The sequence below is a fragment of the Perca flavescens genome, chromosome 4 (assembly GCF_004354835.1).
Source record: "Perca flavescens isolate YP-PL-M2 chromosome 4, PFLA_1.0, whole genome shotgun sequence".
Classification (NCBI taxonomy): domain Eukaryota; kingdom Metazoa; phylum Chordata; class Actinopteri; order Perciformes; family Percidae; genus Perca; species Perca flavescens.
This window is the reverse complement of record NC_041334.1, coordinates 25342759-25357504: the sequence shown is the minus strand read 5'-3', so window position 1 is coordinate 25357504 and position 14746 is coordinate 25342759. Positions and strand designations below refer to the sequence as shown.

At 37.8% G+C, this 14746-nt stretch overlaps 1 protein-coding gene across 4 annotated transcripts in view; it reads right to left on the bottom strand.

Annotated features, from left to right (window-relative positions):
* rad18 (RAD18 E3 ubiquitin protein ligase) overlaps positions 1 to 14448 on the bottom strand; it is a 36253-nt gene extending 21805 nt beyond the window's left edge. For 2 of the 4 annotated variants that reach the window (XM_028576856.1, XM_028576858.1), the window contains exons 1-6: positions 14231 to 14448; positions 10962 to 11040; positions 10611 to 10672; positions 10355 to 10425; positions 2955 to 3370; positions 1793 to 1892 (exon numbers count right to left, since the gene is read on the bottom strand). In XM_028576856.1, coding sequence (XP_028432657.1) covers positions 1793 to 1892; positions 2955 to 3370; positions 10355 to 10425; positions 10611 to 10672; positions 10962 to 11040; positions 14231 to 14281 — 779 coding nt within the window. In that variant the 5' untranslated portion in view covers positions 14282 to 14448. Of the gene's footprint in view, positions 1 to 1792; positions 1893 to 2954; positions 3371 to 10354; positions 10426 to 10610; positions 10673 to 10961; positions 11057 to 14230 lie in introns of all 4 variants that reach the window. The other 2 variants (XM_028576857.1, XM_028576855.1) reach the window with 2 other exon arrangements.
* Positions 14449 to 14746: the final 298 nt, after the last annotated feature.

Sequence of the window (14746 nt, the reverse complement as noted above, 5' to 3'; positions counted from 1 at the left end):
TGTCACAGATACGGTATTTAGTAAGCTGATTGATGGTGATACTACAAATCTGGTAATAAATGTGATTGTATGGTTTCAGTAATTCTGCCATTTTAGGCAAACAAAAGCATAGTAACACGTAGTAAATGCTTTAGGTAACAGGGCTTCACGTTCTACTTCAAGTAAATACACAGGCACTTTCAGTGGAAACTATCTTCTTAGACAGTGCAAAGAAAAGATGCAAAAAAAGTGTGCATAGAAAGTCATCTGACGGTAGCATCCTACTATGTCGATATTGTGAAGATCTCTAGTTAAATAAAATGTGTACATGTCTATACCGTTTCCTTGAAGCTACAGTCCAGCATTTGGAATATAAACTTTTATACCCTTATACACAATATCAAGTTTCATCTCTACATACCAAAAGGAATATGCATATTGTAGATCCAGGACATTTACAGTACAGCCTGCCTAGCACAAATACTGGAAGCAAAAAAAAAATGCTGGCCGAGCTCCGACCCTGAAATATTTCTTCTCGTCTTGTAATCCAACTCCACTACATGTGTAAGTAGATCCAGTCCAAACAGTCACACTATCCCTGGTGAGACAAATCGCCATACACTTTGGTAAGTGGTGCTGAAGGATGGGACTGCAACACGCGAGTAAAACGGTGCTGAAAAGGCAACATGGCCAGATGTGCTACACTGAGCAACTTTTTCATTACAACCAGCTCGCAGTTTTAGAGTGAAACGCCAAATGAAGATGATGAGACTGTTAAGCTAAACTAGTTAGGAGCAGTGCAGGATGCTAACGGACTTGCAAAATACAACGTTGCCTACAAACCATCATTCGTGTTTATGAATCAAACTTTTTCTTGTAGCTGCTCAGCAGCAGCCACTAGTCCTGTTTGCTACTAACAGTGACAATGAAGAGCCAGTACCAAGCACCAGCCATGAGCCCAGAACTCCAGAGTAGGCAGGTAGGGTTGCTCATTGAGTAAATATTAATGAACAGTATGGTGTACAAATGCCCTGAGATTATTGATGATGCCAGATAATTTGCCACTAATGAAACTGACTTGACTTTATCAGAAAGCTTTGTAAAAAGGGGAGATTTGTGCTGAAAATTATGACAATTTAAAAAATAAAAATGATTTAGTGTCAGAAAGAGGGCCAGGACCCAGCAAGGGTTAGCAGTCAGTGTGGAAGGCACATCTAAGCTGTTGCACCACAGTGTGTGAACAAGCAAACATGAAGAGATAAGTTACAATACAACCACTTTCTTTACCCAAATGTTACTTCATCGATGTAAAACGCCTTTTATCATCGAAAGTAGGATAGTAAATTTAAAAAAGTTATATGATGAAAGAAATATGAAATATTATACATTGGTTTCATTTTCATTCAAGATTTAGATGTCTGTGAACACTTATTTGCACAGAAAATAGATTCTGATATTGTTGAACATCATTGTGTTTTGGTTAACTGTTCTAATAAATCTACATTGTGAGCAACACACTGTATTTACACTGAATTGGAAATTATATTTCACAAAAATACACCGGATTACAAGGCTGTAGAGAACAGTGCACATTGCAGACTTGTGTATATATTAAGGTTTTAATTACATTATTTTAATAATGGCCCACTTTACTTCACGATTGACTACATTTTTTTAATATAGTCAGTCGTGAAGTAAAGTGGGCACTCAGGGGCTGAAAATGAGTCCAACACTGGCCCCGATTACAGACTGAGCAAACAGCAGCAGAGAGCCTTCATTTAGGCCTAAGTGATCAGTTAAGTGGGTATTTTACCTCCTCAAGCTTTCCTTCTTCTCTCCTCTGGTAAGGCACGTGTCCAGATGCTTGTTGATAAACTGCTGTGGCACACTTACAGAACACACAGGGCAGTCCACTGCAAACAAATATTTAAAGAAAGCAGCTTAATTATAAATAATAAAACCAGTTTTTGCTGCTAAGTCACATTAGATTTCATTGCCCAACCAAACTAAGGATGCACCGATAGAACTTTTTTTTCAGACAAGTAAAGTACTTACATTTTGGTACTTGCCAATAAAAAGTACCAATATGAGTACTTAATAATACCATTACAGTTCTAACAATGTTTTATTTACATCAGATGTACTTTCTGACTGTAACAAAGTAAATATACAACTTGATGCTGTTGCTGACATTTTAACATTCAACTTTGTTTTCCTAAACAAACCTCGGGCCTAAAATAATGACGGCAGAGTTGTGACGGCTACTTGAAAACAAAAGGAAACGGCTGCTGCTGCTGGCGAACAGCGGTCTTTCGAATTGGCTTTGGCTGTGACTCTGGAAGACTTGGAGTTAAGCATCTTTGAGAAAAGAACAAAGAACGGCACTGAAGTCATTCTTAAAAAAGGAACGTGTGTTCAGAGTTTTGCCGACCGGATACGGCAAAAGTTTAATCTATCAACTAGCGTTGCTCTGGTTGTTTGTAGCGCTATGCTATTGAGTGCAGAGGGAATTTGAAAGACAACTGTTTATCCCGCCCCTCAGATTGAGCCCTGCCAATGGTGAGTTCCCAGACCCAACATCTTGATGTGGGTCTGGCTTGTCAGGCTAATTAATTGGGTCACTGTTACCGCAATCGTTGAATGTAAAAATGCACACACGAAAAAGCTACTGATATAACTCTCTGTAGGTTGGACGGGGACACATTACAATGACAGCAGCTTTTAATTTCTTTGCCAGGCCTGTAGATAGCATCATCAACAGGTCTACATCTGCAGTTCTTAACTGCTGCTGCCTCTGTTACCAGATTAGGGGGAGGAGTTTCGCAGAAATACAATTTATCTGACAATGACCAAACAGCTCTCACTTGTATAGATTCTGTAGACTTGTGAACATGAACAAGTGAGATGCTAGTTAGATGGGGTGAGTCATATTGGGTGATGCAGCCTTCTTAACCTACAGATAGAAAAGGATTTACCTTTGATTACGGGCTTTACGTCTTTTGATGGTGACGAACAAAGCGCCATAATACTGTGGGAGACTCCAGCCTCCTGTTTGACTGACATCAAACCCTGGATAGATGCCTCCTCCATGTCCATTGGCTCTTCCTTCACAACCACTGGAAGTTGAGCAATCGCTGAATCTAGGCCAGTGTAATTTGCATTGTGGGTGCGTGCAGTCAGTATTTCCCCCCGCTGAACACACTGAGCAACACAACTACTTTGCTGGGTTTCTTTAGCAGGAGATGTTTTTGGCTTCTTTTGGAAAAAGTGACTCAAAACGGAGCTGTTACACTTCTGGCCCCTCTCTCTGGGAGTTTTGCATTTAACAGTTGAAACTGGAGTCTTTGGCGATATTGGAGGAGAGTCAAAATTTGCATTTGACAACTGCTGCCTGAAAGAAAGAAGAAAGGCAAAGTGTATGTGAATGAAAATGTGTGCAGGATTGGTCAACAACACAAATGTATAATTACATAAAGTATATGTAGGGTAAAGGACTTAAGGTCCTCTTAAAAAAAACACATTGAACCCATCAACAAAAGAAGAGTCAATAAATACTGTGGACTGTAAAGTAAGCCCTTTGGCGTTAGAACCGCACCTGATCAATTATCTCACTCTTTCTACTAAGCGAGAAAAGGTAGACACTTTGGCTACAGTCTTGGAAATGTGGAAAGCAAACAAATTGCAGCTGGGCCATTACTTGGCAATAAAATGGAACCAATGAGGTGTGTAATGTTCTGCTTTCCATATCTAAAACTTATTTGTGCTTACGGTCTCCATTAGAGCAGGTTCACACACTTGCCAAAGATCTTAAAGAAATCAGCTCTCCCCACACCATTCATCTGTACTGCAACACTGCATACAGGCAGGCATAATTATTACTGGTCTCTGCACTAAAATGTGTTAAACGTTGTATTGCAGCAAATTATTTCGTATATTTAGAGAAAGTGAGCAAAACAAAAAAATGTCTATACCCACATACCCATGAGTTACAAGTCAGAGTTTTGTATCTAATGGTTTACTTTTACTGATAACTGCACTGTTACTTACAAGACCTGGATGATTACCTCCGCTAAGGTTGGTTTGTCTGTCAGCAAGAGAACAGAAAAACTACTTGCCAGATTGTCATGAAACGTGGTGAAAGGCTGTAGTAGCATGGGGCAAGAAAAAAACCATTAAACCCCTTCATTTTTTAAATAGGGCATGCCTTGGAAGAGGTCTTCACTCTCAAAGTGCCCTTCTAGTTCAAATGTACGACCACTTTACATAAAAGCCATTAGTTGCAACTGTTTCTGCCTCATTTAAGCAATCACAGTTTTTTTCCCATTACTTCAGTATGTCAAATGTTTCTAAACAGCTGTACCCCAGCAGTTTACTGGCTGTTGCCATGGAGAAGACACCTGCCACTATATTTATAGAGATTCGGTACGTATTTAGTACACATTGTGTAAATTAACACACCATAGCAGAAATAACATTTAAGATGGGTTTCAGCCAAGGGGGTAAGCCAGCCTCCGCAAAGCGTACCTACTATGGAGCCATTTTGATGCTAATAAGCCATAATCCACCGTTAGCATTCCATTCACTGCCGTTCATTTTGGCGTCCTTTTGGACAGCAAATAACTTTACATCTGAAACGTTTAAAGACTATTTGTCCATTGTTTATTTCTAAAGAAACACAACAATGTATAAAAGGCTCCATTACCTTGTACCTCACGTTGTGGCTCCGTAGTAGACATTTTTGTAAAAAATAGGCTAACGATTGTGTCATAACAAAAGTGACTTTCTGTCGCATAATAAGACAAATTACCGTACAGGAGAAGCTTGCAGGCAGTTTTGACTTATATTAACTGTTTAATTACTAATGTTAACTAGCAATTTAGTTAGCAATAATAAGCCTGTGCCTATGTTATCTCCTAACATATACCTACGCTCTCAGTCTCTGTAAGATTGGGAATGATTGAGATTTTTCTTGGCACAGCTACCAGAAGACTTACAACTTTCAGACAGGTTGCTCACGTCGTCAAGCTCAGTTGGAGGCTGAGCAGTAACGCTCAGCAATCACTGGAAAAGTGCTTCTAATAGACTTCACTGGTCTCCGTTGCAAGTCTACGGCGTCGATTTGTCAATGTCTCTAACTGTCTATGGTTTCAGCATGGCTTGAACTTATTTTAGGTGAAAATGAGTTGAGCTGATCTAAAAACGGACAATACAGTTTAATCTGACTGTATCCACAATTCAGTGGGAAGGAGACTCAGGCCATTCATAATTAATAAACCAGGTCTTTCTGGGATTTAAGTATGACATAGATTCAAAGTGTTTGCAGTGACTGCAAACCAGTGATTTTAAACATCACCAATTAACAATGAATGAGGCAGGACTCAAAAAATATCCTATATAATTGGTTCCAAAAAATAAAAAGCTGGACTTTCAGAAACACACTACAGTCACGATTGGAGCGGTACACCATGAGGGAATAGAAGCTGCAGTTTAGGCATTTTGTTGAAAGTCTCATTGATCTTCCAGGTCACACACACTAATTGAACTTGAATTGTCTCATTATATTGATTCTTCCTACAACATGTAGAATAATTGTTTATAGTTAGAACTGGGTCTTAAGTGCAAGGATAGCTATTATTAGGAGTGTGCAAAAGAAAAAAAAAAAGTCTATTCACATTTGAATCGCGATTCAAGCTCAACAGATTCAAAATCAAGTCATAGATTCCAAAAATGTATTCATATTTTTTTTATTAAAAAAAAGAAATTACATTTTTTTTTTTTTTTTTTTTTAAATTGTATGTCTACTGCAATCACATGGGAAAAGTAACTACATTTACATACTGTGAATCGTTTTTTGAATCGATAATCGATTTTGAATCGAATCTTGAGCCTGATAATCGATATTGAATTGTGACATTTTCTGAATCGTGAACCCCTAGCTATTATAGTACTTTAAAAGCTGGATGTTAGTGACCTTAAATACACGCACATATTCAGTGATCTACAATCCTTTGGACACCCTCTGTGAAATAAAATTTCATGATTACTTTGTCCAAATTTCTCCCAATATACTAGGGCAGCAACTAACGATTATTTTCATAGTTTATTAAGCTGTTGATTTTTTTCTCGATTAATCGATTAGTTGTTTGGTCTATAAAATGTCAGAAAATGGTGAAAAACGTGGATAGTGTTTCCCAAAAGCCAAAGATGACATCCTCAAATGTCTTGTCCACAACTCAAATATATTCAGTTTACGGTCACAGAGGAGAGAAGAAACTACAAAATATTCACATTTAAGAAGCTTACTTTTGTCTTAAAAAATGACTCAAACCAACTAATCAATTATCAAAATAGTTGGTGATTAATTTAAGAGTTGACAAATAGATTAATCTTTGCAGCTCTACAATATACCATCAACTCTAAAATGGAATTTAAACAGAGTATTTCAATACAAGAAATGTTTATAAAAACACCGTTTGTAGCTTGTATTTAAAACACATAAACATTAGATGTAAAAATGAATGTAATAAAAAAAGACAGACATCTGTTCATAAATATGAAGAAACTAGCCCATTACATAAGAAAACTTAAGTTCAAGGAAACATGTACTGTATCCATAACAGAAAATGCCACTGTGCTTTAAATAAATTAAACAGCAGTGTTCAATGTCTCAATGTACAAGCTCCACTTCTACCTACGTACAGTAAATGAGTTCACTAAGTGAGAGGAGAGACTACGAGGTAGCTGGTTAATGTGATAATAGAAATGTGTGGCACTGCGATAACAGCTAATGTTTAGCTAGAGAAATAAGCAATAAATTATTGCCATTGGCCAACAGCTACCCAATGCAGTGTTTTCCACAATGTTTCCCAGTGAGAAATGTGAGTGGCCCAATGAAAGAAGCAATCCACAAACCCTTTTAAAGCTGAAAACCAAATGGACAACTAGAAAAATCTAAATATTCTTCCCGTAGGATTCTGTACAGACAGATTTTTACACAGGCCCACACAGGATATTGTCTTAAAATGTAGTATATTTATTTCAGAGCAAAGGAACTATTCCTAAACTAAATTGTTTGAGATGAGTCTATTGCTACATATAATTGCTACAAAAGTTACCTATCAAGGAATCCCATTTTTCAGACGCTCAATGCTAGACAACAGGAAATTAAAAATCGGTGGAAAGAGCACCGTTAGCCACTCATTCGTAACAGTGATGACAATCAGCAGGTCTTCAGTTCAAAGGGAGACCTTTGAGAGTGTTAATAATATTGAGGTGATTGATGGAAAGGAGAAACTTACTGACTGATAACAGCACTCAGACATATTGACATTAGCCTCGACTATAACGAAACAATTCTGTTGATTTTAGTTTGAGGTTTGTTTTTCTAGGGACAATGCCAACTGATAAACAGAAAACAAGCAGGCTTATTTTCATCTATTTTACCTAGACAGATGTTATAAGGCACTGTAACATGGATTGCTTTAAGTAGATGTGTGTTCTGTTGTCCTTGTATTGTTATTTCTTCATTGAAACAGAAAAAAAGGTCTAACAGCTATACAAGGTGGGGGTTACAGGATGAGATAGAGGTTATGACCCTAAACCAGCAGGGATAAAGAATCCCAAGGGCTGGGGTGACCCATATTGTACATTTATCCATATGCCTAAAGTCCAATTTCTGGTGGGTACGTACATACTGTAGGTACGTGGAGATACCGGACCCTACGCCGTAGCCTGATGTGCACCTCTCAAAAAATGTAACTACACTAAAACGCAGAGTGCAACAACTGTGATTGGTCCGCTTGGCCGTGGCTTGGTAGCGTTGCATTTCTTGGACAAAGCGACGCCATAGACCTCAACGGAGAGCAGTGAAGTCTATTAGAAGCACTTTTCCAGTGATGGCTGAGCATTACTGCGCAGCTTCCAACTGAGCTCGACTACGTAGATGTGACGTGAGCAACCTGTCTGAAAGTTGTAGGTCTTCTGGTAGCTGTGCCAAGAGAAATCTCAATCATTCCCAATCTTGCAGAGACAGAGAGCGTAGGTATATGTAAGGAGATAACATGGGCACAGGCTAATTATTGCTAACTAAAATGCTAGTTACCATTAGTAATTAAACTTAAACAGCTAATGTGAGTCGAAACTGCCTGCAAGCTTCTCCTGACTATACGGTAATTTGTCTACTACGCGACAGAAAGATGCGTGGTGATGACACTTAATCGTTAGCCTATTTTTTACAAAAATGCCTGCTACGGAGCCGTAACGTGAGATACAAGGTAATGCAGCCTTTTATACATTCTTCTTCTTTAGAAATAAACAATGGACAAAGAGTCTTTAAATGCTTCAGATGTAAAGTTATTCGCTGTCAAAGTGACGCCAAAATGAATGGCAGTCAATGGAATGCTAACGGCAGGTGATGACTTGTTAGCCTATGAACCTCTCCATAGGAGGTACGCTTTTCAGACGCTCGCTTACCCCCTTGTTTTCCTCTTACTCATTTCCTGGTTCTCCTTTTCCATAAACAACATGAAATCAAGGGGAGGGTTAACTTTTCCTGCTACAGCTTTCCCACCGTGGTCAGAAAGCAAAGGGGAGACACTTTGTTTCTCTTACTATGACTTTAGAGTCGCTACTCGCTCTGAAGCTAATCACTGTCACTCTCTCACTCGCTCTACCACACATTCCCCATGCATACACTTACACAGATGCTGGGTCTGCTATTCTCTTAAAGAGATACGCTAGAACGACGCAGACACCAGTGCACAGGTTTAAACCTCAGGCCACTTATGTAGGATACAGCGAATGCTCTGCGTAAAACCCCCGCAGAAGCATACATTACCTTTAGACCAAGCAATGAGTGCAAGCATGTGGCTAGCTGCACCCATGTGGTCAAGTTAAAGAAAATGTTTTCCTACCCCATATGTAACAAGTATCACTGGGAGAAAAAAACTCAAATTTAAAAGTACCAAGACATTTCCTTTAGACCCATTCTGGACACTGCTTATGTATGCCTACATCCTGCTGTAATGAAAAAATATTAGCCCTAGAGCTCCACAAAACACACCAACGTGCAATACAAGAATAACCTAGAATGACTTCAGCTGATGAAAACAAAATCCCCATTTGATTGAAGTAGATTACTGTAAAGCATGTAAGTGTTTCTCTAATGCTGGTTAATTGCAATAAACTGGAATTGGTTCTTTTGTGGACATATTGTAATCATGTCAATAACAAGGGGATTTCCTGAAATGACCAGAGCAATTGTTTTTTTCCTCAATTCTTAGAATTGTGACAATACAAACTGGAGGGATGCTCAGGTGGTGCAGCTGTGTTCATTGTAAAAAAAGGTTTTACATGGATTGTGGAGTAAGTCTTATTTCCTGATCTGCCATTTTCATTATTCTGTTGGTCTATGTCACATAATTTTTATTGTATGCTGTAGATGGCTGTATCCAAAGGAATTGCTTAGATCCTTGTTCTCCATGTGAGACGGTGTGTAAAAGGCCAGAAAACACGAAATGAAATTGCCATTGCTCACTGGGGACCAACAAACCATTAACTTAATGACTTTAGCATCAAGTATCCATGTTTGACTTAAGTTAAGTGAAGATGTTTGGTTAAGTGGACAAATGTGGATAGGGCAGTATTGTTTTTTTAGATGGTCACTGCTTATAGTAATGGCATTATACTGAATTTGAAATGGATACAAAGCAGGTATTGTTGCCTATATGTAGAGGTTTCTATTCTTGAACCTTATATTGTCATCGCCGACTAGGGTGACACCAAGATCTGGCTACACCCTGCTACGCTCTGCGATTCCCTGCAATGTCCGGCTACGTCCGGCTACGTCCTGCCGCGTCCACCCATGCTCTGCTGTACCACGCTACATCCCGTAACACCCTGCTGTGCCCGGCTATGACATGAACTACTACGACTACCATTGTAGTCACTGTTCCATTATCTTTAATTTGACTATTACGACACTGTTCATCATAACCCCCAACCGGCCCGTTAGACAACGCCTACCAAGAGTCTGGGTCTGCCGAGGTTTCTTCCTAAAAGGGAGTTTTTCCTCGCCACTGTCGCAATAGCCACTGCTAATGCTTGCTCTTGGGGGAATTATTGGAATTGTTGGGGCTTTGTAAATTATAGAGTGTGGTCTAGACCTACTCTATCTGTAAAGTGTCTCGAGATAACTCTTGTTATGATTTGATACTATAAATAAAATGTAATTGAAATTAAATTATATTAACGTTTTGAAAAACAGCTACTGGTCATGCAGGATACACGCAGGTCCATTTATAAACAAAGTTCTGATACTTTTTCAGACATAAGATTACGGATTATATAAAATATATATAATGTGTTGAATGGTTACCTTGCAGCTTGAAAGTTTACGACCAAGTCATCCAGTAAACGATTGGTTCTTAGATCTTGTTCCGTTGCTTGCTGAAAGAAACAAAAGAAGCAAGATATAAAAAGGACCCTGTCTTCTTTATCAAATCGATCAAATCGATACAACTAATTATACTGTAAATTATGAGCTGCAATTGTGAGTAGACAATTGAGGTAATGACACAGATGATTATGCAAATTACTTGGGGGCATCATTATGAATTCAAGTCCATACTTACTGTATTGCAAACTGGACACTGCAACTTATAGCAAAGAAATTTTCTGATGCACAAGGAGCAAACTGTAAAATGAAATGCAAACAGAATGTATGTTATACAAAATGTGTTAGCCAAGATTTAAATAATTTCCTTACTTTCATCAAAGGGGTTGTTCAGTGACAATTTGGATTTAACAATGCACATAAAAAGGTTCTCTGTAGTGCACAACTCTATTCAATCCACATTGCTTTGAAATCATTTTTAAAAGTACAATTCTATTTTTCAAAAAGGACATCAGCTGCATTTCGCTTGTTTATACAAGGTAGCTACTAATTCCATAGCTACCTTAAAGCTGCTCTACTAGTTACTTACAGTTGTGAGAGCATTTAGTCATCAGTGAAATATTGAGGAAGTCAAAGCAAATGGGACACCGAAGCAGGGCATCAAGATTCTGCAAATGAGAAAAACTACAGTGATTGGCATAATCATGTATTAGTTGTCTGGAAATAAACATATATTTTTTTTAAATCTGTTAAAAACATGGCAGGTTAGAAGCATGAAATTTAACAATAACGTTACAGACCTGGAGTAGTTACTTTTTTGGTAACTAACTAGTGTCAACATGATCGTAGAATCAAAATAATTTTTTTTATTTCAGTGTAACAAAATCAAATAAATCTAAATGTTGCTTAATGACTGGTAGGCTACACAAAACTTCCAAAGTGGAGTTGGTCATTTCCCTTTAGAAAACTTGGCCATGACGTTGGCAAGTTTCAAACACATACCTACAGCACTATCTCAGCATAGTAGTCATAGGTTCTCTTAACTGGATAGTTCCACTTCAAACGCATCAACTGGAAACCACATGAGTTAGGTTATCGTTAGCTGTTGATACATACATACATCAACAGCTAACGATAACCTAACTCATGTGGTCATATTACGTATGTGATGTGTTTATATATAACTTTATTTACAGACTCAAGGTCCAGATATAAAAGTACACATATTACAGACAGAAGGGTACACTCAAACATAAAAAACATACAGACGTACTGTCTATCACATAGTACATAGAGGGAACATACAAAACATTCATACCTACATACATACATACACACACAAACACAAAGATAGTTATACACAATACTTAGAACAAATGCAAATGCGTGTGCCAGTGTTTCCAAAGTTTGGAAGTAAATCTGGTATCACTAAGTGCAGGGTTAGTTAAGGCAGTTAAAATTGTATTCTTTGACTCTGTTAATCGGCACCTAAATTTGTACATAAAATTCCTCAGCACAGCATGGAAGGTGGGAACATTACTCGTCACAAACAAATGACTAGCACTGGTCCATCTTGGATACTTCAACAAAGTTCTAAATTCATCATTGTATGCTACCTTTATCTTATTTATCTTTGCTTTACTATAGCTGCACCATAGGTGAGCTATATAAAGTGGTGTACAGTATGCTCTAAAAAGAGACGTTTTAACTTCTTCAGTACACATATGAAATTTACGTGCCAACATATTTGCCTGTCCATATAATTTACAACACTGCCACTGTATGTCATCATCATCACAAAAATCATCCCTAATAATGTGGTCCAAGTATTTTGTTTTAGTAACTACGTTTAGCTCTTGCCCTGTCAAATAAAAAGACGGAAAGCATAGCTTCCTGTCCTCCTTAGTTCTGACAATCATTACAACACTCTTTTTTGCATTGAATTTGATGTCATACTGTAGTCCATAGTTTGAACAGACACTAAGCAATTGTTGTAGGCCAACACTATAAGGAGACATAACAATTAAATCATCTGCATACATCAGATGATTAATACGCCTATCTCCCACCATACAACCAGTTTTACACACTTCTAATGTCCTAGAAAGATCATCCATATACAAATTAAAAAGAACAGGCGACAATATTCCACCTTGTCTAACCCCGTTGGTAACTGGGAAAGGATCTGATGTAATCTTGCCCCATCTAGCTTGCATTGTTTGATGGGAGTACCAATAATGCAAGATACGCATTAGGTACGGAGGGACCCCTCGCTCTCGTAATTTAATAAACAGTTTACCGTGATTAACATAAATACATTGTTGATCCATGGCTTTTGTACTTGGAAACAAGTTCTTTCAGTGCATATATACACAAATCTGTGCCATGTTTCTTTTTAAAACCAAACTGATTGTCAGTGGTGGTTATATATTCTTGTGGTCTATCAAATAAAAATTGTTCTAATACTTTAGAGAGTATACTCGCCAGAGCGATTGGCCTGTAGTTTTGTCCTTAATAACTGGCACTAACAGTACAGGTAACATAGAGTCAGGTAATATGCCATGCGCAAATAATCCAGAAAAACATATAGCAAGTAACACTGAGATTCTATGGCTTACATACTTCAGGTGTTCAGCTGTTATTTGGTCAAGACCACACCCTTTGTTCATTGCCAATTTCTCAATAGCATGACATACTTCATCAGGTCTAATAACCACGCCATCATTATTAATGACATCATCAACATGATATTCAGCACTCTCAACACAGTTAAAAATCTCTCTAAAATGTTTCCCCCACAGCTCAGCAACATTTTCCTCCCCAAAGATCCCATCAATACTGGATGGCAAAGGCATTTTGCTATTATTGATGACCTTTACTTCCTTCCAGAAATCATACAAATTATTCTGCTGAAACTTTCTGGCCATAGAATTTGCCCTCATCATCTGTTCATTACTCTTGATAAACCGTACAGCATATTTAAACCTGGCATTTGCCTTTTTCTTATGTTCAAACTCTGGGCCATACCTAGCTTTTCCAGATGATAACCAGCTCAAAAAAGCTTCTTTAGCTTCCACATGAAGTTCAGACACATATTCGTTCCATCCAGGTCTAATGTTAAGCTTCCTTTTGTCTTGGATGAATAATTTACTGACATTAATTAAACTGTTCACAATTTTGTCATACATGATAACTATTTGACTATGATGTTTGTGACTCTTACAATTTAAGTTGTCACACAAAAAAATTTCACAACATCTCGGTTCATTGTCATGATACATATTGTACAGCCGAAATAAGTTAGCATTGACGTAACATGGCATGACCCCTAGCTAAGTATGTTTAGGTAATGTTAATTGTTAGATTTGGCAGGGTAACGTTAACATTAGCATCGATGTGTGTTAAGGTCGTTTCGTTTTAACGTAGCTTACGTACAATATTTAATTACCGTTAACGTTAGATATTCTGAATGGATTGGATAGGGTTAGCTAGCTATCTTGACAGTAACGTGCGTGATGTTTTATGATCAATACTTCCGTTAACTGCAACGTTAGTTAGCTACTTCATTAACGTTACTTAGCTAAATCACAAATGTGATGTGTGTTACATTAACGTTAGCTAACGTTATAAGGTTAACGTTACGTAACGTTAGGACCTGTTAAGTTAGCATATGAGTCTATTGTAACGTTAGCTAGATCACAGAACTTGATGAGTAACAGTTTGTACAACAACATTTGTATTTTTAAACTGCTTTAGAGTTGTAACGTTACTCATTCAAGTCCGTGGATGTGTTTGGTTTTTAATTTAGCTGCTAGCAGCCGCCATGTTTGCAAATGTTTAAAAAAATATGCAACTTACTTTTAGACATGCAAGGCTAGGTGGTAAATCTGCTTCAATCCGTAGGGCCATCTCCAAAATTCTGAACCACCCTTCTAAACAACAAAAGCAGCTAGGCCTTTTTAAGAAAGAAAATTGTTTTTGTTTCAGTCAATCAATCTGTGATCACAAATCAAAATCCCGCTCAAAGGGATGCAAGACGCCTCCTACGTCATTTGACGACTTCCGCTGAGTTGGAGGTTCTGTAAATAAACAGATTTGAGCATTAAGGCTACGTTAGTTTACATAGTACATCGTTTTTTTCTCCTAAATTTACGACTTTACGAACAGGAAGGCTAAGAGTAGAAAATGAGTATTCCAGAACAACTGACTAACAAGTGGTGCCTCTACAACAACCTTGCTACTCTTCATTTCAGCTGATAAGGAGAAAAGTTATCCTGGATGACAAGTGTAAGTATGAATAAATATTGTATAATCAGTTATATATATAATACCTGAATTGTGACATCATAAGGAGCAAGATTCCAGATCGGCTCA